Raw genomic sequence first — 24,907 nt, 5'->3', positions numbered from 1 at the left:
GATTTTAAATCAGCATTCGATCTTATATCAAGAGATATATTATGGAAAAAGCTCGAGACCACCAACATTGATAAACGACTGTTAATATTAATTCGTAAACTACACGAGAATTCTCGAGTAGTTATACGTTGTAATAGCCAGGGCAATGCAACAAGGCCTATTCCCACATTTAATGGAGTAAGACAGGGTTGCATTCTAGCACCTACTCTTTTCAACTTTTACATTAATTCCATGATCTCGACCCTGTCAGAAATATCAGCACATGCCCCGACCCTCTCAAATAAGCCTTTATCGATTCTTGTTTACGCAGACGATGTTGTTTTAATGTCCATCACAAAAGTAGGATTGAATAGACTTCTGAGAGTTTTAGCAACTTACTGCACAAATGATGCTCTAAAAATTAATTATAATAAGACCAAAGTAATGGTCTTCTCGAGGAGCCGCCTCCGATATAAGTGGACCCTAGATGATCATCCCATAGAACAGGTGTCCACTTATAAATATCTGGGAATCACATTTCATGACAAGGGATCTACCAAATCACATCAGAAAAATGCTGTAATGAACACACAAAGAAGTATTAAAGCTTTATGTTCTTTCTATTATAATAAGGGAGGCCAATATATTCCAGCAGCTCTCCAAGTCTTTGTTGTTAAGATATTAGCACAATTATTATACGGTTCTGAGATTTGTACTTTCAGTAGCTTTACAACCTTTGAGGTAGTTCAAACCAAATTTTTAAGGACAATTTTAGGTGTCCCAAATTGTGTTTCAAATTCTATTCTTCGTCTAGAAACAGGGATGCTATCTATTGAGGCGCGTGTATGGATACGCAAATTAAATTTATGGCTCAAAATGTTTTTTGTTCCGATCGGTTTAGTACCATTAATTCTAACAGACTCCTTTTTGTCTCCCTGGAAGGAGACACTGACCTTGAAACTCTCATCTCTTGGACTCTCACTATCTGAAATAACTGTACTAGGTTATGATAAAGCAAAATCTGTGATTTCTCAACGCATCAAGGATATTGATTTCCAGACTCATATAAGCCAACTAACTTTACATCCTGTTAGGGAATCCAGTAGACCTGGCAAATGTGCGAAATATTTTGAGAATTTGAGTGTCCCGAAATTTAGAAGAGCTTTCATGTCAGCAAGGTTTAACATCTTACCCTCAGCAGTCCTGGAGGGCAGATTTAAAAAGATACCCTACAAACGCAGATACTGTCCTTGTGGCTCGGAGGAAATCGAGAATATTAATCATGTACTCTTTGGCTGTTCTTTGTATACAGAAATACGTGCTTTATATATAACACCAATTGTGCTACAGTTTCCAGGCAGACAAGAGAAATTTTATACAAATTTTCTACTTGCAGATCAGAAGGAAGATATAACGCAAGCAGTTGCACAATTTTTTGCAGCTGCCATTGCAAATCGTAAACAGTTTGTTAAACAGATGTAATATGTTACAATATAATCTCAAAATCTGTACAAAGGGCTTGATTTAACGGTAAAATCTGTAAATTAGTAACCAATTGCATTTGATAAATGGCACTTTGTAGTTCAACTCTTCCTTGGATAGGGGATATGTTTGTGAATTTTGAACCAATATGTCATGAATGTGGTCCTCTTTTACATAATATGATAGAGTTGTTTGCGAGATGATGGCAGCCTACTCATTGTTGTGTGTTTGCCTGATTATGTTGTCCTATCACTGCTTTTTAATCTTACTTTTATAGACTGTAATTTGTTTATATTTTTTAATCTGTTGTGTTTTAAACTGGAATTTCGTAATTGTGCTGGCCAAATGGCCGTAATAAAGTTATTATTATTATTATAAGGTTTATGAATTCAATACCAGTCAGGGGCTCAGGGTCGACTCAGTCTAGCATCCTTCCATACGTTGATGAAATGAGTACCCAGCTTGTTGGGGGCAATTAGCTTACCCATTGTAAACAGTTTAGGGAGTGCTTAAGTGCACAGATAAGCAGTATAGAAATGTACTTGCTATTGCTAAATAAACCAATTTGAAACAATTTTAACTGGCATAGCCCATTGCTATGGAGTTCTGCAAACTGTAGTTTTGTGAGAGGTTAAGGAGCTTATTGCATGAAGAAATAATCCATTTTACCTCTTCTGCCTTCAGTTCAGTACCCAGGATGCCCCTGGATGTTTTCAGACCTAAAATACCACTGATCTAGCTGCGATGCTGCCACCCAGATGCATCCCAGGTTGAAGCCTCGCTCAGCCAGCACTTTTTCGAAGTCAGAGAATTTTTGACTTCAAAAAATGGCTGGCTGAGCAAGGCTTCGACCATAATGCATCCACATGGAGGCATCGCAGCTAGATCGGTGGTGATTTAGGTTGGATAACATCTGGGAGCATCCTGGAACCAGAACTGAAGACAGAAGAGGTAAAACAGATTATTTCTTCATGTGATAGGTTCCTTAGCCTTCTCTTCAGAGAGCTCTGGTGCCACAACAATTTATGATTCCCAGAATTCCATAGCATTGAGCATGGCAGTTAAACTGGTGTCAGATTTAATTAGTTCTGCAGTGTGGATGCAGCCCTATAGGAAATAATTTTCAAACAAATTGCAGTTTATGTGGATACATTCAGGGTTTGTTGTTGTTGTTGTTGTTTAAAAAAACACTATCAGTTTAACATACTATGCCTTAACAAGTCAGGGTTGGAGAAAGTGCATCCCACGAGCTGACTGTGATACTCAGTTTCTTTGTGTGTCTCTTAAACTCCTCTTGACCCCCCAAAGACCCCAGTCCCATGTAAAATTTCCAAAATACTTTGGGTGAAAAAAAAATTAAGCCAAAACATCAGTTTTGCAAATTGTATCCTTCACCCCACTCCAAATGAGGTGGCAAAACCCTGGGGAAAACCTTAATAAACAAACTGACTTCCAAATCAGATTAACAGCTGATTTGGGGGCCAAATTTGGGGCACTGAGGTCTGCCATGTGTGCATTTTGCAAAACCTTTCCCACCCTTACCACAGTTGCTCATTCCTTTAAAGGGGCTTTTACCTATTCACTCAAGCTTAAAAATGCAGCTGTCTACAGTCTCAGTCTTAAGATATATGTTATTTATACTATATAAATATGGTATATTATCTCTGTTATGGTTAATTCGAGCTTCACCACAGGCTCGGAACTTGATGGCTTTCAGTGACAAAATGGTGGACTTGATTTCCAGATTTGTCTCTTCCCTGGAATAGACACAGAGAGTCTATGCAACTGAAGAATGGTTTGAAAATGTATTTAAAAAAAGAATTAATATAATTACACACTGATCTCATTCATTACTGAGCAGTAATAAGGCATCGTCCTACCACAACTCAGTTATGAATGACTTCATCCTGTCATTATATTCTTTATGTGCATTTTTGAGAGAAATGTCCAAGCTCTGAACTAAGCTATCATGCAGCTAAAGCTACCATTCCACCCTAGCAAATGATCCGCATGAGTATGGTAAAAGGATTGGGTTCTTCTTACCCAGTCACTTTCACAAAATCTGGGATTAGTTTGGTCCCCATATTTGTAACATGCTACCTTTTGAAAACAGCCCCTTGATAAGTGACGTTTAAAATGAAAGAATATATCTTATCTTCAGCACTAATATGCTCTCAAAATAACATTTGATAATGAGATTTGTTTCTCCACAGTATCGACTTGAGACCTTTAATGAAACAAGATTATGCGAATGGACTTTTGAACCTTATACCAGTAAGTAGGTCAGTGGGTATGAAACTTCGATTGCAGTTGCATCTGCACTGCAGAATAAATGCAATTTGACACCACTTTAACTGCCATGGCTTAATGCTATGGAATTCTGGGATTTATAGCTTTGTGAGATGTTTAGCCTTCTCTGTCAGGCAGCTCTGGTGCCACAACAAGCTACAAATCCCAGGATTCAATATGATGGAGCCATGGCAGCTATAACAGTGTCAAACTGCATTAATTCCATAGTGTGGAAACAACTTTCGTTCAGTTTACACTATGATTAATTTTATATTCAGTGCAAGCTACAATACAATGATTGTTGGGTGTTTTCTATGGCTGGCACATTTACATATGTGTGGAACTTTTCATCAAATTTCTTACATAGTGATACTTGGTCACTTAGAATTCTAGCTTTTATTTACAGACAACAATTTACCACAATTATTTATGACAGTGGAGGTACAGCTACACAGAGAGTGGATTGTATGTAGCATCAGTCCAAATACATACCTGAATGCTGAACTTTTTAATGACAGGCCAATGCATGTCAGAATAATTTTAACAATTCAATTACAGGTAACTCAGCAAGCTTGGCATCTGCTTTGAACATTAATGTATGCAATTCATGCAATCTAACTTTATTTAACTTGGTGCCTCCTTCAACTCACATTAGCCTTAGAAAGCATAGTTAATCACAAGGAATTATGGGAGATGTAGTTGAAAATATCTGAGGGGCATCAAGTTGATGAAGGCTTATTGTCTCAAACTGCCAAAGTACTGTATTGAAAAAAGTTATTGACTGTAGTGTAAGCCTTTAACAAATACATGAAAACACCTAAGATATAGGAGCATGCAATCCCACCACCACAGAAAGGTACTGTCATTGGTGGGAGTCTCCATATTACAATTCTATGTATCACTGCATATTTTAGAAGAAAAGGAATAAATTGCTTACGTGCCACAACAAATGAAATACAGAGGGTTTTTTTTAAAGGTTGGGAAACAGGCAGGTCTCCAGACGTTGTAGATGACCCAACATTTCTCACCACTGGGCTCCCTGCCTAGGGCCATTGGGAAGTGCAGTTCAAAAACCTCTGCCCCAGTCTAAAATGACATTTATTTATATTCTGCTTTTCTTCCAGTGAGCTCTAGGTGAGGTATATGGCTCTTTTGTCCCCAGTTTATCCCAATTAATGGTGAAGTAGGTTAGACTGAGGGAAAGAGAAAAAGAGTGGAAGAGAGGGAGAGAGATTGGCCCAAGATCAGCCAGAGTTTTATGGTTACATGGGAGCTTCAATGTGGCTCTCTCAAGACTCAGACTTTCATTCTGATCATATTCCATTTTTGTTCCATTTATGAGTAATATGTTCTTTCAAATGTTCACAGAATTATCAGGCTGGGGTTTGTATTTTGAGCCAAGAAAGAAAAATCCCCAGCTACTTTGGCAAGGGAGAGGCCATTCCTTAAGCTACTCTCAGCATAAACACAAAAGAACCTAAAATATAAGAAAGGTGTTGGTTGGATTATCTATTTTGTAAATTTGAAGTGCATTAGTTTCCCCAGATTTGTAATAAACTAATATCAAAGTTGTTGGGATGACCTTATTGTATGACGCAACTGAGAATTCTTGAAGACAGCATCATGGTTGAAACATTCTCTTTTACAGTATGAGGTTCACACTCCCCCTGCCCTGCCATCCTGCAGTTTTGTGAATACTTTTGTGTTGTGTTTTGGTAACTAGACAGTCATTATTATTTTTCAAAAAAAAAAAAAAAGCAACCCTCCTCTAGCATAAGAACTTCTTGCACCATGTGAAATACTTCAGTGGCTGTCAGAGATGTCAGACTGACAGCCCTGAAAAGAATGAATTCACCTATTGATCCAAGGAAAGGAACAGTGTGTGCCAAATAACTCGATAATCTCTGCACAACTTGACATCTTCCTATACGACTTGAATATTATGTCTGAATCTTGATTTCAGTGGTCAGCTATACACATCTAACCACAATGAAAAAAGAAGCATGTTAACTAACAGGATGCATAATTTAATTTAGGGTTCATAAAGGTAATTTAAATAGATTAATGAATGCAACAATCAAGGATCAGAAATGTAGATGCGTCTGCGCACATAGTGCTAAATCTTGTGATACCTTTTTTGGAGATGCATTAACTGATCACCCCATTGCCCCTTTAGATCACTTTGTCTCTCTCACACAGAATTTATCTTGCTCACTACCTGCCGGCAAAGGTCATTCCTTTCTGTCCTCCTTTTCTAACCCAAATCAGTCAGAAATTGATAGTGAATGATATTGTAATATAAAAGTATAATTTTAATTGTGCTAGTTGTTTATGTCACAGCTATTACCATTACATCCAATGGTATATGATTTATGTGTAACATTATTACAAAATCATTAGTAAGGATTCTGTTTGGTGTGGTATGGGAGTAAATAAATAATAAATAAAACAAAACTTTAATTTATATCCCGCTTTTTGTTACCACAATCAAAGCAGCGTACAGCCTTTAAAAAAAATACAATATATACAATCCCCCCTTAAAAAAGAATTAAACAATTCTATGCATTAAAATTACAAATGATAAAATCTAAAAAGAGTAGGATAATAAAATAATGGTGGGTCGAGTCTGCGCTTATATATGTCTGTGGGGGGAGTGTTACATGGCCAGGTTCTATTCGGGGAGGAGGTCAGGGGGGTGGGACACTAACTTTAGTGATGCCACCAGGTGGGAGGCAATGTTCAGACTTCCAGGAAAGCTGGTGCAAGATTCTCTTGGAAGAGAGATGTTATCACCCACATTCTGCTGGTGATAACAAAACATGTGGAAGGGAAGGGCCAGGGGATGGGGATGGAGGAGGACACTGGAGGTAGATGGGGCAAAGAACCCAGGCTTTGACATCTTTGTCCTACAGTGGCAATAAATTCTTTCTCCCCACACCCCTTGGTGAAGGTACCCAAAATGAAGTCATGTTGAAGTACATAAGAGAGTTTTATTATATAGAGGAATTTATGAAAGTGGTTTCTAAGATCATTGAGTGTGATCTATGCCTAGTTTGATTTCAGTGGCCTAGCGGGTGTTTCACTCTGAGTCATTTGTTACTCTTTGAAACAAAATATCATATTAATGCTGTTTGCTTCCCTTAGATACTTTGGTAGATGGACCTCAAAATGGTACATCCCCTCAACCATGGGATATTAAAGTCCAAGTACCAAAGATGTTTCAGGAAGACACAAAAAAGTTTCGTGTACCTCATTCTTCTTTAGTCAAGGTAATTCATTTCTTGTTGGTTTGAAATCGAACTATCCTTCATCTTCGTTTTCAGATGGCTTTGAGTAAGGAGCTTATCACTTGGCATTTTAAATTGGCTCCAGCGTCCCAGGATGAAGCGGGGATGTGGGATAGAGGTGGGGATTATTGCACACTAAATTGCCACCAAATCACTGGCTGTCATTAGCCCTGTTACCAGCCAGGTCCAAGTTGTGCTACGGCAGCACTTTTTAGAAGTCAGAAAGCTTTCCGACTTCTAAAAAGTGCTGGCGGCATATGGCTTGGACCCGAATTTGAGGGCAACCAGCGATTTGGCAGTGATTTAGTGTGTGATAATCCTACCTCCATCCCACATCCCGGCTACAGCCCTGGAGGCTGGAGCTGATTTTAAACACCAAGCAATAAGCTCCTTAATGTCTGAAAGTTGTTCAGCGATATTGAAATTAGTTACAATTGTGGAGGAAAAGTTATGAATTTCTTCTATTCTCCATGCCTCCTGTGTGCCTGAGATATAAAGTGCTTTCTATGTTTGTCCTCTGTGGCATCAGGGGATTGTTACTACAAACTGTGTGTATGTCACCCGCATGATTCCAAGGACTTGCACAGTGATTAGTACAGTGGTTAATGCTAGACAGCAAAGCCACTTTTTCTATTTTGTTGGCCTTGCTTCGCACTGGGGATTTACTGATCAGGGGTGATGAGGTGTGGGGAAGTTCCATGAGATCATCTCATTTGGTTTGCTGAAATGAATGATCTTTTACTCAAATATACCTTGAATTATACTGGCCTTTCAGAAATACTGCTCTCTAGACCACTGAACTATTGATATAACATGATCTATCCAGAGTGATATGAGGAGGATGAGAAGTGAAAGTAGTGGACCACAAAGTTTTTATACTTCTATTGCATACATTTCTTAATCTGCTGCATTAAGCCTTTCTGTTGCTGTAAAATCTCATGACTGGCTTTCATACTTAATAATAATAATAATTTGTTTTATTTATATACCGCTATTCCAAAGATCATAGCGGTGAACAGCAAGTAAGCTAATTAGCAAGTAAGCTAATTTGCCCCCAACAGTCTGGGTACTCATTTTAGCGACCTCGGAAGGATGCAAGCCTGAGTCGAGCTTGGGCCCTTTTGCTGGTCTTGAACTCGCAACCTTGTGGTTTTGAGTGAATGGCTGCAGTACAGGCATTGACCCACTGCGCCACCAGGGCTTTTATTTCATTTGCCTCAACAAACACTTAGCTTGGAATCCTGTGGGTGACATACACACAGTTTGTAAAAACTCCTTGTACAACACCTCTCTCCTGACCCATAGCCTGCTGCAAATGGCAAGGTGCTCTCCTTTCACTATTTCGTTACTGGGGGAGGAGGGAGAGCTTCGGAAACCATGCAACTGCCACAAGAAAGAAGAGCAGCCATCTCTCTCTGGGAAGTCCAGTGTTAGCACACCCTTCATACCCTACATTGTATTATGGGGTTCCCCTTATTTCACATCTCACATCTGGAGACAGCATATTCTGGAGAGATCAATGATCTTGTCAGGAGACAAGGAGCAAAACCCTAGGCACGTGCACAACAAGGTAATAATGGTTTTGTTCTAATTGGGACTAAAAATTGGATTTAATTTCTGAGCAGTAAACTGAAGGTCACCTAGTCACATTCTTCCTGTTACAGCAAGATGCATTATATTTCCATTCAAATTATGCCAGTCATTACTAAATTTGCATTTCTGTCTATGCATTTCTTTGGTTCTGTTCTTGCATATGGATTTCCTTTTTAAGCAATACATTGGGACAAGACTATCCTTAGCAGCTACATATTCTTTCATAATTAAGGTATTAACATAAGTTTATTCTGTTTCAAAATACAACATGCAGTTTTTGAAAATACTGGGAAGGGATTTATAGATGTGCACCTTTTTTTTATTATTTCAGGAATGTCACAAATGCCATGGACGAGGTCGATACAAGTGTAGTGGATGCCATGGTGCAGGCAGAGTGAGTGTTGTTGTTGCTGCTGCTCTTATTGTTATTTCACTTTTCACTTATGTCACCTTTTCACAGAAAGTCTACTGAGGGAATAACTTTCAAAGCCTGGGAAGAATCACTGAGAAGGCCTGCCATGTTTCCACTAGATAACCTTGTGAAGGGACTGAGAGAAGAGCTTCCCTGAAAGCTATCAGAAATCAGGCTCACACAGGAAGATACTGTCCTTTAGATAGCCTGATCCCAAGCTGTATTAGCATTAGCTAAGCCTTCTTCAGATTGTTGCCTTCTCTCATTCATGCTGATAGTGATATCACACGTTCATTGTTCACCAGTATTGTTAAGCAGTTTGGGGGTGGGGAATAGAAAACCTTTGTTTAGGAGAGGGATGGAGAAACTGTGGTCCTCCAACTGTTGTTGGACCAAAGGTCCTGAAGTTTCTCAGAACTGCCTGTAGGCTAATGCAATGGACAACCCAATTATAGTTGGAAGATTATATATTCCCTACCCCTAATCTAAGATTTCTTTCTCATTGATGCATACATTGGAGTCAAGATCAAATTATAGAGAATTGTTTAATCTGGAGAAGAGAAGGTTAAGGGTGACATGACAACTATGCTTAAATATCCTCCCCACAAATCATCAAGAGTTCTATATGTACCTCCGTCTAGGCATTGACAGGGGAAATGTGACCCTGTTAGTGCTTTTGGACATCTCAGTGGCCTTTAATACCATTGACTGTAAAAGAGAGCTGACATCTGGCGTTCCTCAGGGCGCCATCCTGTCCCCCATGCTGTTTAACATTTACATGAAGCCGCTGGAAGAGATCATCCGGAAGCATGGAGCACAGTGTCATCAGTACGCTGATGACACCCAGATCTATCTCTCCATGTCTCCAACTGATACAGCGACTAAGGATGGCACCTCTCCTCTGGATGCCTGCCTGGGGTCAGTAATGGGCTGGATGAGGGAAAACAAACTCAAGCTGAATCCAGAGAAAACAGAGGTACTTGAGATAGGTACCCCAAGTCCAGACAGGGAAATTTGCCACCCTATCCTTGACGGGATTACGCTTCCCCTAAAGGATAAAGTTCGCAGCTTGGGAGTACTCCTGGACTCATCTCTACAGTTATCATCTCAAGTAGATGCGATGGCCAGGAGTGCTTGGTACCAGCTTCGGCTGATACGTCCCTGTCTGGACCGAAAGGACCTTGAAACTGTAGTACAACGAACCCTGGTGGCGCAGTGGTTAAATGCCTGTACTGCAGCCATTCACTCAAAACCACAAGGTTGCGAGTTCAAGACCAGCAAAAGGGCCCAAGCTCGACTCAGGCTTGCATCCTTCCGAGGTCGCTAAAATGAGTACCCAGACTGTTGGGGGCAAATTAGCTTACTTGCTAATTAGCTTACTTGCTGTTCACCGCTATGATCTTTGGAATAGCGGTATATAAATAAAAAACAAAAAAAAGTACATGCACTGGTAACCTCTCGCTTGGATTTCTGTAATGCGCTCTACATGGGGCTACCTTTGTACCACGTCCGGAAGCTTCAGCTAGTTCAGAATGCTGCAGCCAGGCGCAATACAAAATGTTGGTTGTTACCTATAAAGCCCTATATGGCTTGGGCCCGAGTTACTTGAGGGAGCGCCTCTCCCTACATAATCCACCCCACACCCTCAGAACAACGGGGGAAATACTTACTTGAATACCCCAAGGTAAAAATATCAGCACCTCATTTGAGAGCCTATACGGCGACAGCCCCTACCCACTGGAATGCCCTTCCAGAAAAGATCTGACTCTGCCCCACATTAGAAGCCTTCAAAAAGGCATTGAAAACCTACCTCTTTCAGGTAGCATTACCCCCTCCCCCCCCGACTCTCTTTAGATTATGATGTCCAACCACAACCAATAGTTTTAACTGCTTTGTATATGGTTTTTAGGTTTTTATTGAATTGTATGTAATTGTTAATGTAATTACTGAGGTACTATATTGCTTTGTACTGTGACATGTGTCACATAATTGGTATATTGTGAACCGCTTTGATCTGGAGGAAAAGCGGTATACAAATAAAAGTTGTTGTTGTTATTATTATTATTATTATTATTATTATTATTATTATTAACATGAGGATCTGTATTAAGGGGCCACAGCATTAGGAAAGTTAAGAACCACTGATATAGACAAAGATGTCCCTTCACATAGTAAACAAGATGTAGAATCATAGAATCTTAGAGACCACAATGGCCATCCAGTCCCTCTCTCTGCCATGCAGGAATATACAATTAAACACTTCCAACAGATGGGGCTGTTTCTGCCATTGCACTCTCTATCGCACTCCCCCTTAACCCTACCTCCCTTTCCTATGCCATACCCAGAGAGACTTTTGGTTTATTCATGTATTTTTATCATTATTTTTTAATGCAATTCCAGAGTTATGCTAATGTGATTTAAAGAAAAGAAAAGAAATTGATTTAAAATAAAAAAAGGAAATCAGCTTGCTTGGGAATAGCAAGAGGGATGGAGGACAGGGGAAGAGGAGACACTGACCCCATGCGACTGCCAATATTGGATCTGCCATGGCAGTGATATTTTGCACCTGAAGACTAATGGGACTGCAGCATGATTGGGAGCTTACTGATGGATTTCCTCTATCAATGAAAAAATATGCCCTAACTATGCTTCAGAGACAGCAATTATTTGGCAGAGGTGAAGTTATGTGATAGGTAACCCTAGAGCCTCTATTTTCCAACTGTCATTGCAGTTTAAAGGCCATGTGTAGTAATCGCCCTAGTTTTACTTGTCTAAGGATGCTAGCCAGTCAGCAGTTGTGCACTGGCAGGGCAATGAGTGATCCCGCCTCTGCCTTTAGTGTCACTTCCACCACCTGACACTTTCCAGTATAATTTTCTCCTAAACAAACAATTTTCCTCAGCAAAGCCTCCACCATTCCCAATAATAAATGCAAACTCAGACATCTTCTTTGGCTGATTTCCTTACTATTCTAACTGAATCCACATGCATGTGAAAATAAGATAAATGATTTCTATAACAATAGCACCCTAATACTATTGGGAAACAGCATGTTCAGAAAAGGTTTTAAAAACTTTGAAAAAATGGTTGCTTCTCAAAGTAGTCTCTTTATTTTGTGTCCCTCAGATGAGGTGTGTTACATGCAGTGGAGCCAGGCATAAAGCAAAAGCAAAATATCTGCAACATCCGAAGAGGTGCCAGATGTGTTCAGGCACTGGTCGTAAGAGGTATGCTTTTTGATGGATGTTTCTTTACTAGAAAAATATTGAGATCATCTCTGCCAGCAGCAAAGGGAATATGTTTATATAGAGAGAGCATGTTAGTGTGAAATAATACTGATTTATTATACATCTCAAATTATAGTCCATATACCACAGGAAAGATATGCACAAATTTATCTGTTTTTTTATATTAAAAATGTATCATAGGTACACTTGGAGCTCTGGAAACAATGAGGAATGGCTTAGGGATCTGGATTTGTTTAGTCTGAAGAAGGTGGCATGATAGCCATGTTTGAATATTTTAAGTGGTGTCATATTGAGGATGGAGCAAGCTTGTTTTCTGCTGTTCCAGAGACTAGGACACAGAACAATACACTCAAGTTTTAGGAAAAGAGATTATACTTAAACATTTGGAAGAAATTCCACTGTCAAGAGCTGTTTAACAGAGGAATATACTGCTTCAGACTGTGGTGGAGTTTCTTTCTTTGGACGTTTTTAAGTAGAGGTTGGATTTCCATCTGTCAGGAGTGTTTTGATTGTATGTTCCTGCATGGCAGGAGGTTGGACTGGATGGCTTTGGTGGTCTCTTCCAGCTCTATGATTTAATTATTCTATTCTATGAGTTTTTTGTGGGTTTTTCGGGCTATATGGCCATGTTCTAGAAGATTTTCTTCCTGACATTTCATTGCAATGATTATTTAAAAAAAAAAATTGTATCACAGGGATTGCTGCCTGTGGGATTTTCTGCTTCATGGTCCAAAATTTAAGTTGGCTGCATTGTGTAACATGCATCTTGATCTAGGAGGGGGGAAGGACCATTTGCTGTTCAGCCTTAGGCAGAAAACTGCTCTAGTGCCCTTTTCCCCATCAGATGCATTGCAGAAAAACTAGACATGGTTTATAGTGGAAGGAGTCTTGGCATTTCATGAATCCAGCAAGTCCACATCTCCCAACGACTACCAGTACAGCCATTTTATGCCACAACCCATTGTGGTTTGAACACCTAGGGAGTAGCAAGATGGCTACTTTGTTGAATGGAAATCATGCACAAACCTATCCTTCCACATAATAGTCATGAACATTTTAGTGCATCTTATAGGTTCTATGGGCAACCAGTGAAGGAAGAGGGGAAATTAATGGCCTTCACTGAGCACTACAGATCATCTTTCTATATTGAGGAACATGAAGAAGGCAAATGGGGGAGAAGTGGGAAAATATACACTCACTTCATTTCTTTCCACCAGATCCCTCTTTTGGGGGCTTTTGCCATTTTGAGCTTTGATCACAACACAACCATTTACCTAGCCCAACACAATATATTTGGCAGTTAACAAATTAACAAATTTCTCCTTAACATTTCAGACATAAATGGGTTCTGAGCTTCAAAAATCACATTTATAGAGTCATAAAACTGTGGGGTAAGCCCAGGTAAAATGCTGGTAAAATGTTTAGGAAGCATGTGTGTGTGAAAGCCTGACATGCTTCCTAAACATAAGGTAATCGTCCCCTCACCTCCAGTGTCCCTGAATCGTTCGGAGAGCAGACATTTCCTATGAATGCAAAGTTTCAGTTCATAGGAAATTGCTGCTCCCCAAACAATTCAGGGATGCTGGAGGCAAGAGATTCTCTCACACTTAAGAAGCATGTCAGGCTTTCACATGCACGTGTTTCCTAAATGTTTTACCGATAAAGCGCTGGTAGGAAAATCTTCATAGTCATTATTAGTTTCCTTGTTTAAAAAGTAAACATTGAGTTCTTGTCCATGGCACAGTGCTGCTTCTGAAGGTTTCTCCCTAGACACTATTATTCAGATGAGCACAACAAGAAGCTGTCAACAAGCATCTGGTATATGTGAAGGTGATCCCACTCTCCTCAATGCCAATGGAATGACTTCAGTTTTACCTTTCCTATTTTTTGTATCTAGAGAGTGTTCTTTGCATATGACATTTTTATGCAAGGTTGCGTGCACCTTATAAAATGGCTGTCCAATTGCTTAACAAATTGGCTTTGTAATGATCTTTAAGTGACATGAGATTCCTCCCTATTCTAGTAAACCCTTTTATTAGGCTCCATTAAGCTTAAAATAATAGAGATAGCATTATGGGAGAATCGTAGCAATAATTTAAAAGTGGGGATCCATTGGGGCTTGCAATGTCTTAAAGTGCTTTAATAAATCAGCAGTTAACTGCTGCTAATCTGTGTCATGTTGATGCTCCCAAATTTGCCAAGAATAAACATCTGCTATCTACATCTGTTGTAGGCACAATTGTACATTCCTTGTAAGGGTCACCTAGCCTTCTATAGCTGTGTAGGGAAAATAGCCATTATGTACATATGTGCATTTAATTTCCTTCATTGACATCTTTGTTTCCAAATGATCTTTATGCTGCTGTCACGAATCATGCACTTCAGCTGAGTCAGAGATAATTAAGTTGTAAACACACTTTCACTCCTTTAGTTCCTGAACATTTAGTTTGGTAGCTAGGGCAATACAGAAAAGAAATATATCAAAATCTTACTGGTAGTACTCTTTATCCTTTCCATCATTTTGCTTTTGAATAGTTTGCTCTCTCTCTGATTAAGGCCCGATACAGACACCTTTTTGCCCCTTTTTGCCCCACACAGAGCCTGTAGCAACCAAACACTGCAGCCTTCGGGAACCCTAAAAAGAACCCACACCTGGCAGGTTCTTTTTAGGGTGCGCTCATTGTGCCATTGGCACCCTCGTGCACACTGATGATGTCCGTGTGCCATGGCGCCATTTGGACGCTTTGCTGCACATACATCATCATGGCAGCCTCCATGTAGATGGGGGCACACCATTATGGCACGATATGGCTTGGGAGCATGCAGCCACAGGATGGCACTTATTGCCCATTTGTGTTGGGCCCAAATGTCCTTGACTTCCAAAGGATATTAAGTTGGCATAGTTGAGATCACTAATCTCAATGAAAGATTCCCAGCCAAAATTCAAGACTCGACACAAGAAATCAGAAGACTGGGACCTGGAAGGGCAGCTATGAAGGAACTAGTCAAGATCCTCAAGTATAAAGACATACTGTATAATTGCATACCAAAGTCAGGACTGTCTGAGTACTATGCTTACCAGGGACTGACAAAATAAAAGGGTTTGAGAAAAAGTCAAACCTGAACTCTTCCTAGAAGCCAAAATGATTAAACAAGGGCTGCCATACATGGAAGACATCATGAGACAAATCATTGGAAAAGATTATAATGCTTGGTGAAGACAAAAGAGGAAAACTGCAATACAGGTGGATAAACTCAGTCAAGAAAACTACAGTCCCGAGTTTGCAAGAACTGAGTTGGTTAGGGGTCAAACAGACCGGCAACTTGGAGCCACCTCCAGCTTTGGTCGCTTCCCATTCAGTGCACAACTGTGATGATCAAACGCTGTGGTCCTGACACCAGCTGCTGCAGCAATCCACCATAGACCACTGGCAAAGAACACTGTTTTTGTGCTCCTTTTGCAGCTGAGTTGTGGGTTGCCTAAGGCAGCTGCGGCATGACTTGAGCCTGATCCGGGGGTGTACATCATCTGAAAGCCATGCCCCTGGATTGGCCCGAAACGGTGCTTTTGGCCCATCTGTTTTGGGCCTCAGTTAATAATGATGTTTCTAATTCATAGGATTGACATCAGTTGAAGCCAACTGGATGGCAATTAACAATCATGGGTAACTGAGATAGATTGGAATTGTTTACAGCAAATCTATGTCCATGGATTTTGCATCTACAGGTTCAGTCATCCATGGCTTGAAAATATTTGTAAAAGAAGTTCTAAAAAGCAAACCTTGATTTTGCTATTTTATATAAGGGGACACCATTTTACTATGCTGTTGTATACAATTAGATTTGAGGATCCATGGATTTTGCTAACCCCAGTGGCTACCAAGGCCCCACTGTATTAAACATTGAGACTGAAATCCAGTTGATGCAATATGCTTGTGTAATAATACCAGCATAGAGGATGACAATAGGAGGGGAAAGACTTGTGAAAGAACTAATGCACTGGAGAAATAATTTTCTGGGAGTTGAATGAGTTGGTTTGCCTTCTGTCATCATCGTTTGTACATATGGTAACTCCCTTTGCCAGGATCAGTGCTTTACAGCTTTTTAAAATGGACTCTGTATCACTTTTTATTTTTATTTAAAAAATTGGAGGAGATAAACAGAAATATCCTATATGAGTGATTGTCAGTTTATCTGGTGTGGCAGGTAGACATTTTTTTCTAATGGGACCACACTCATGTCCATTAGCTTTCTTTCCTGGAAACATGCTGTGGACTGGCAACCAATAACTTGTGGGCCAATATTGGTCCAGAGGCCACCACTTTTGGTAGCACTATCCTACACTTTATTCTCCTCAGCTCTTATTCAAATTCTTCTAATTTAATTCAAATTTTCTTGGACATTTCACCAAAAGTATAGATGAATTTAGCGTTGATTCAAGCTGCAACAATATCTATGTGCTTAAAGAATGAATCCTACATTTTGTTGTTAGCTTTCCAGACCCCCACTCCTAATCTTCCCATTTAGGATGATGTGGGCTGCCTTTAGAACAAATCAATAAATGACGTTTTTAATTTTACACCTGAAAGGTGCAGCACTTGTTCTGGAAGAGGAAATAAGACATGTACAACCTGCCAAGGAGAGAAAAAGTTGCTACACTTCATCCAGCTGATAATAACTTGGTATGTTGTATCACTCTTGCTGTCACTGTCTGAAATAAATTGCCACATGAACAAAAAAAAAAAGGCATGTTAAAGTAACAGGGAGGTTCAAGAATGGTTTGTGGATGAAACTGGGGGAGCTTCAAGGATTCCCAACTTGTGTTCGGAAAGTGTGGCAAGATGTTTCTCCACAGCAAGCAATTGGTAGGCATCTTTCTAGAACAAGGATGTGTTAAAGACCAGATGAGTTTTAGTTGGCAGTTCCTCACTCTGTACACATACTACTGAAATGTTTACCTATCACTGCAGAGGGACTATAATTTATAGAGGGTAGAATATAGAGCGTAATGTTCATACCAAAGAAAGCACATCTTTACTATCCATAGCAGTTAAAGTAGAATCCTTCCATGCATCTACACTGTAGAAATAATGCAGTTTGACACCACTTTAATTGCATGGCGTCACCCTACAGAATCCTGGGAATTTTAGTTTTGTGAGGCTCTTTGACATAGAAGGCTAAAGACCATGTAAAACCACAAATCCCAGGATTCCGTATGATGCAGCTATAGCACTTCAAGTGGTGTTAAACTGCATTATTTCTACAGTGTAGATGCACTCATAGTGTTATAATTGTTTAGTGTGAGGTCTGCAACCTCATTTACTCTTTGATAACTGTTCTGATTTTGTGTTCTGGACTTTTCTCACTTTACAGGAAAAACAACATATATGAATTCATTTCTGAACATGAGTTGAACTTTCCAAGGGAACTGCTCAACAAAGCCATGGGAGAGAACATTTTTAAAGATGAAAACACTCTGGTGAGTATCTTGCATCCCCCCTGTGGACAGGACCTGTGCAGTCCTCCACATGATACTTCCAAGTCCTTACCATCTTTCTTTATCTTTAGTAATAAAATCTTTAGTGAGAAAATGTTAAAAGCAGTTTAGTTGCTTAAGACTATAATTGGTTTACTACCCCATGCAGCCTTCTTCGTTCCTGCTGTCTTAATGAACTTGTTCTCAGACATCCCATGAGATGCCAAACTACTTTCACAGACTGGAACTGTAGATAGGATCCAGTGACCTTACTTTATGCTTCCAACTATTATAGTTTTAAATTCCACCTTAACTTCCATGGCAACATCCTATGGAGTTCTGGGATTTGCAGTTTAGTGAAGGGCTTTTAGAATTCTTAGGCAGAGAGGTCTTGGGCCTCACTAAACTATACACCTCAGAATTCCACAGGATGTTGCCATGGCAGTTAAAGTAGAATATAGCACTATAACAGTGTGGTGTGATAAGGATATTAGATGTAGATATATTATTACAGCCAGCCCTCCATATCAATGGATTTTTACATCTATAAAGTCAACCAGCCACAGCTTGAAAATATTTTTAAAAAACCACATATAAATTCCAAAAGCAACCCTTGGTTTTGCCATTTTATATAAGAAACACCATTTTACTATGCCATTGTATTTAATGGGACTTGAGCATCCACAGATTTTGATATCCTCAGGGTGTCCTGCAACCAAACCCCAGTGGATATCAAGAGCCCACTGCATGGAATACCAGGTAAAGAAAAAATGAATGGGCAACAACTTTTCCTATTTATGAAAGGGAAATCTAAAAAGGAAAATTGTATGTTGGGAAGAAGAAATGTTATGGTATCTCTGAGACTAATTGGTTTATTTCAACATGAACTTTCATGGATAATATAGATGTGAAAGTGAATGCTGAAATAAACCAGCTGGTCTCAGAAGTGTCAGAAGATTTCTTCTTCCCACTGTCCTCATTTTTTGTTTTTATGTTATGATTGATCAACACAGCTACTACAAAGGGAAATCTGTATGGCAGAGCATATACTGCTTCTCCAATTACCTCTCTCTCTTTAATGAATGCTTCTACCAAGTGGAAGAAAGGGAAATGTTTCTTTTCATTTGGCTCATTGAGTGAACTATCACAGTCAGAAACTTGCCTTAAATCTTTGAAAACCTCTTGACTTAAATCTTCAAGTGCCAAGAAGGGCCTATATGCATCATATTCATCATATGTAAATGGGATCTCAGGGGCACCCAGAGTGATAGTTCATTTCCTGTTCCCTATAAACATATAGCCCTAGAAAATCAGATATAAAGTAACTTCCTTCCTTCAGCATAAAGATATCCCAGGAAAGCAAAATCTAGAACATGCCCAAGAAATCCTACACTCTGTTCCACCCTGTTGCCACAATCCAACCACTTCTGGTTGGAAAGGGAGGAAAATTTGTTTTTTTAAGAAGTTTAACAATCTAGGGTGGCAAATTACCCTTCTTGACTGGAGAAAAGGGCAGTACAGGGAATCTGAAAGGATTGAGGCCCACAAACATAGCCTTTGGGGAAGCCAAATGCAGACCCAGGGTGGAGTTTTATCCTATGTAGTTGATAAAATACCTTAGTTATAGCCTGCCCTGAAGCACCTTCCAACATTTTGGTGGCAGTATGTGCCCATTTCAAAATATATTTCTATACATTAAAGACTCAGACATCAGAAAAGTAAAGCTCGACCATTATGTGCTCATTTATTATGATTTCTCTGTCTGGGTTCTGGGAATTGCTGATGTAGTGTTATACAGTGCGCCCACGCCATACACGACCTTGAGCATACGTGCTCAAGCCGCGGTGCGCGCGCGGGGCGGAAGGGGCGGTGCGTCCCATTCAATTGTGCCCGTTGCGCCCCACGCGCGCCTTCGCCACCATGCCACCGCACACGAGCCCCATTGTTTCCAATGGGGCTCGAGCATAGGCGGAATTCGCCTTACACGGAGGGATCCAGAACGGATCCCCGCGTAAGACGAGGACGCACTGTATTAACTATCTGAATTATATAAAAATGCACCATGCCCAGCAGTTATGCAACCACCATGTTCATATGATTTTGGGTCACATTATGCACATTATAGGAAACTGGAGTATGCAGACTCACTTGGGCTTTGCAGCCCCAGATCTGCTTCTCTCATAACTTTTGTACTTGGAACCCCCCCCCCCCCAAAAAAAAAAAAAAAAACCAAAAAACAAAACTACATCACATGAACTTAAAGAAGTGAGGGACAGGCCTAGAATGGGAAAGTGAATGTAATAATGGCATGCTATTTCTGATTCTGTCTTGCTGGACAATGCATTATGCACAATGCCTTGGCAGATTAAGGAAAACAACCATTACTTTAACTCATGTGACAAGTGTGTTAATAAAACCAGGGCTGGATAGATGTGTGGTCATGACTGGAAAGGTGAGGTGGAGAAAGGATGGAAATGACTATGGACCGGAGCTGATTGCCTTTCAAGTTCTTCTTTTTTTAAATTTTCAGGTATATCCCCTTGTTGACTTTCCATACACTCAGATCTCACTGGCCTCACAAAAGGCTATTGCAGAACATAATGCCATATTCTCTGGCACATCTCGCATTCTACAGCAGGTATATCAAACTGCCATTTACTGAATGTATTGCTGAAGGCACTTTAACCTAGCAAATACTAGGACTTCTGAAACTGTCATGGGATATGAGAGAAAAGGATTATTGGGAAACTGGTAGAAGTGACAGCTGGAAGAGTGAAGTGATGAATCCACTCTGAGTTTCCATCTGAACTTTTTGAACTTATTTCAGGGGTAGCTCTTTTAAAGTTCAGAGTGAAAGCAATAGCAGATTCACTGCCCCCCCCCCCCTAACATGGAAGCAACTTAACCCTGGGATGGGGTGGGTCTCAGGAAGATCTATTTTGGGTAAGCAAGCTGTGGAAGTCTGTAGAGAGACTGAAAGCCAAATGAAGTAGCTGGGCTAATAAAGGAAAGTACTGGGAAAGGGGGACACTTTTTTCTGAGTTTATTTTCAAACAGAAATATTGCTGTCCCTACCGTTTAGCAATGTGATGGAACTGACTTAGCTGGAAGATTTTGAAAGAGCAGCAAATTGTTAGTTATTTTGTTGCTCCCATTTTATTTTATTGCTGTGAGAGATAAGTAGAGCTGTTTGGTGGGTATTCTTTCTCTCTTTTTTCTATTTTTTTTCTGCCAAAATAACTTGAAAGTCATCACAGTGTACTAGTTTTGAGTCTTGGATTGAGACTTTCAGAGACCTGGATTCAAATCTCCACGCAGCCATGGATGACTTTGGGTCAAGCCCAGCATTATGCTCTAGAACTGGCTCCAGATTGGCCATGATAGAGTCTACATGTACTGGGCCAATCCTGATGTGGTAGTGCTCCATTGTTTGCATTGTCCAGCCTGGCTGAAACCATATTGGAACAAATGGCCTGTCTTCTGTTCCCAGAGCCAGAGACACCTCTTCTTCACCTGCAGGACCTCTGTAGACACGCTGCTCTGTAAGCTGTCACTTCTCTTGAACGTGGGCTTATCCATGTAACTCATTGGAATAGTTGGTAGAGGGGCTGGGACTTTACAAATCACATGGCTGGGGTCTCTATGAGATTGATGGGATCCCTCTACCCCCTTTTCTGATTGGTTGCATGGGCTCAGCACATGGTATGGAGATCGTGAAGTGCCTGGTGTGCAAACAGTGGGCTGGCCTGATTTTCACTTCATCCAGCTGTTTGCATGCCACAAAACCCTGCATTAACCCCATGACTTTGCCAACTCTAGGGCAAAGTTGGGTTAATGGGGAAAATCATGATATTTTACTGGAAATTTCCATGCATATGGTGATCAGGTAGCACGTTGGGGTAAGAATGGGGAAGAAGACAAGGCTGTTGTCACATGTCATTATTCTTTCATCCTTAGACTAAGGCAATGGCAACCTCATTTGATTAAATTTTGCTGAGAAAACCATAGAATAGAGTTACCGCAAATCAGAAGAAACTCTACGTCATATAGCAATAACAATGAGTAAACTCTTAAGCACATAGCAATAAGAATGAAACATTTACAATATTCCAATATTATGTTATAAATGTGATACAATAATTATTTTAATTTCCAAATTAAAATTAATTTTAATTAATTTTAAAAACTTTTATATTATATAAGCTTCATTACTGTTATTTGTAAACTAGTGAACTGTGAAATTCCACATTAAGATACCAATGCCAATATACTAGTTTATCTAAGACCAATTATGGCAGGGTTGGATAACTATGGAGGACGGGGTGGGCAGAAGTGTCTGTACAAGCCCCATCTGATTTATCCAAAACCTAGGGCCTCTACTATCTCTTCCCACTGAGTCTTGCCCCACTCAGACCATCTCTTTGGCATTTCAAAGGGACATAGATGAATGTCACAGTCAATTTCCATCAAAAGGCAGTTGTTTGGGGAAAAGTGGTGTCACCTCTCCTTTGAGGGTCACCTGGTACAGTCCACACTCCCTGCACCCTCTAATGACATCCTTGAGTGTGTGTCTTATTTTAGGCAAAAACTGCACTCCTGGAGGTTTCCAGAGGCACTATTATGATGGTTGGCCTCTGGGAGCTCCAATAAAGGTGTTGGCAGGTCATCTGTTGCTCATAAGCAATTTCTTCCCACCATTAAGTAGTCCTGCTTTGGTGGATAATTATACTTTGTAATCAAAGTGGCATAATACACACACACGCACACACACGTACATGCTATTCACCACCCTGAGTTCTGCAGTGCTGCTGGCCAGGAAAGGTGCTGCAGCCTGCTAATCCACTGATACTAAAATGATCCACAGAGTCTATGGAGTTTTTACTGGCCTTATAAATCATCAGGTCCTAGCCTGTCTCCTCAGTTTAAGAAATTTGTTTCTATAGAGAACACTAAGCTGTTGACAAACTAAACCACCAGTTTGCTGGTTGGCCTTGTTTTGTCTCTTCAGGACTACTTTCTTTGATGCTAATAGCTTTTTGTGTAACACAATGCCATTCCTAGTTGATAGTCATTTATAGGCTAGACTCCTGCTGGAACAGTTGTGCTTTCTTAGAGGTTGTATAAGTGTGAGCAGTTAAACATTCCACAAGTGTGCACATGCGCACACACAACCACACAATGCCCTTCTCGCTTTTGACTTGGTGAGTAAGAAGCAAATAGACACTTGTACAGTGTATGAGTTCAAGATCTTGGCACCTGTTAAACAATGAGGGATCTGGTGTACAGCCAAAAGTATGTAAGTTGTTTGCCATTTTATCCTACTCTTCCTCTTTTTCATCCTCTTCCTCTGTCTCCACACTTTAAAAAAACTAAGCATGGTTTGCTCAGGTTGTTCTCAGGTTTGAAAGGATTTTTGTTTAAATTATAGTGCTATAGTGTAAAAGTGCCATTGCACATAGGCACTATTAACTCTTATAGTGAAGAAGAGTTTTTTGTTCCAACATGCCTTAGAACTAAAAAGAAGCCAATTCAAGTGTGGGAATTATAGAATCCTGAAACTGTAAGGGGCCCCATGGGCCACTGAGTCCCATCTCCTGCTCAATGCAAGATCTCCAGCTGGATCATTCCCAGCAGGTAGCTTTCCAGACTCTTTTTGAAGATGTCTGGAGAAGGAGATCCCACCTAGTCCCAAGGCAAAATTGAACAAAATCTTGTAGTTGGTGCCTGGAATTGCAAGAAAATAATCCGGGAAAACAGAAACATTGGATTAAAAAAAAACACACCCCAAGAATTACAGCAACAAAAACTGCAGTCTTTTGACAAATTTGCTCCATCTGGAGGAGCCCATAGATCTTTTAGTGGTGCTGACAGAGGCTTTCTGTAAAAAAGGATTGGTGCTTGAAAAAAGATAAAGGTAGTTTGTACTGTAAGAACAAGGGCCTAAATACCCTAAAGGCACCAAATCCCATCTGATCTTGAAAGCTAGTCAGGGTTAGTCCTGTTTAGTACTTAGATGGGAGCCAATGAATACCAGGTGCTGGAGATGATGATGATGATGATGATGATGATAACAAGAACAATAATAATTTCTTACCCTCCTCTCCCCAGGGCTTGAGGTGGGGTACAACATAGTTTAAAACACATACAACCATTTAAACGCATAGGTTAAAACACATAAACATAGGACATATATGACACATTAAAATCATCATATATTTCATGCACACAGACACACACAAATGTATTTCAGAGGAAGGAACTGGCAAACCACCTCTGATTACTCCTTGCCTAAGAAAATCCTATGAAATTCATAGAGTCACCATAAGCCAATAGGTGACTTGAAGGCACGCATTATAAAAACATACTGCAACATCTTCGTTTTAACACCAGGTGGCAGAATGTCAATGCATTTTTCATGCAGCTAGTTCACTTCTGTATCCCCCATATACTCTTTGTGTTAAAAGAGTTATACTGTATAGTCAAATATTTTGACTCAACGCTTGTTTTTTAAAATCGATACATTGTTTCTGACATTCTGCTGTTGCTAAAATACATTCAGTATTCTATACATCAGGGCTTAAATTAACTGTCATTATCATTGCTTATTATATAGTCAAGAACTTGACATCCATTTACTAGTAAACCTTGCCATAACGCTATGATATAGGGCAGCAAGAACACAGGGTTTTAGACACAAATATTTTAGTCATCATGAAAAGGTACATCATCAGTTTGTCAGACTGTGGACAATGAAGATCTAATTTGGACAAGAAGAGTAGGGTTTTGTAGTCTCATAGGATAAGACTGGAATAAAGATGCCATGTTATTTTGATAACATTATAACTGCAAAAGTAACATTGCCATAAAGAAGCTAAAAGGAGTACCACCCCTTCACCCAGATATTTTAATTTTAATTCTAGACTGACAAAATTCTAGCAAGTGAAATTACTGGCAAACTGAGAAAAATAAGATCAAGTGACTCCATAGTATAATACAAAGTCAAAATATAATACAGTTGCAGTACAAAATTGGACTACTGCAACTATAGTACAATAGCACTTCCAGTAGCTTTAGAGTTGCTTGGTGTCCCTTATTATAAGGAATATCCCCTATCTGAGGATTTGAAAGTTTTCCCATTTCT

At 39.9% G+C, this 24,907-nt stretch overlaps 1 protein-coding gene across 3 annotated transcripts in view; it reads left to right on the top strand.

Moving 5' to 3' along the window:
- Positions 1 to 24,907, top strand: part of SSUH2 (ssu-2 homolog) — a 40,128-nt gene that overhangs the window by 5,986 nt on the left and 9,235 nt on the right. For all 3 annotated transcript variants that reach the window (XM_042452784.1, XM_042452785.1, XM_042452783.1), the window contains 7 exons: positions 3,675 to 3,735; positions 6,895 to 7,019; positions 8,962 to 9,024; positions 12,169 to 12,269; positions 16,880 to 16,972; positions 17,664 to 17,769; positions 20,297 to 20,404. In XM_042452784.1, coding sequence (XP_042308718.1) covers positions 3,675 to 3,735; positions 6,895 to 7,019; positions 8,962 to 9,024; positions 12,169 to 12,269; positions 16,880 to 16,972; positions 17,664 to 17,769; positions 20,297 to 20,404 — 657 coding nt within the window. The remainder of the gene's footprint in view (positions 1 to 3,674; positions 3,736 to 6,894; positions 7,020 to 8,961; positions 9,025 to 12,168; positions 12,270 to 16,879; positions 16,973 to 17,663; positions 17,770 to 20,296; positions 20,405 to 24,907) is intronic.

Source organism: Sceloporus undulatus, chromosome 2 (assembly GCF_019175285.1).
Source record: "Sceloporus undulatus isolate JIND9_A2432 ecotype Alabama chromosome 2, SceUnd_v1.1, whole genome shotgun sequence".
Classification (NCBI taxonomy): Eukaryota; Metazoa; Chordata; class Lepidosauria; order Squamata; family Phrynosomatidae; genus Sceloporus; species Sceloporus undulatus.
This window is presented reverse-complemented; position numbering and strand designations above follow the sequence as displayed.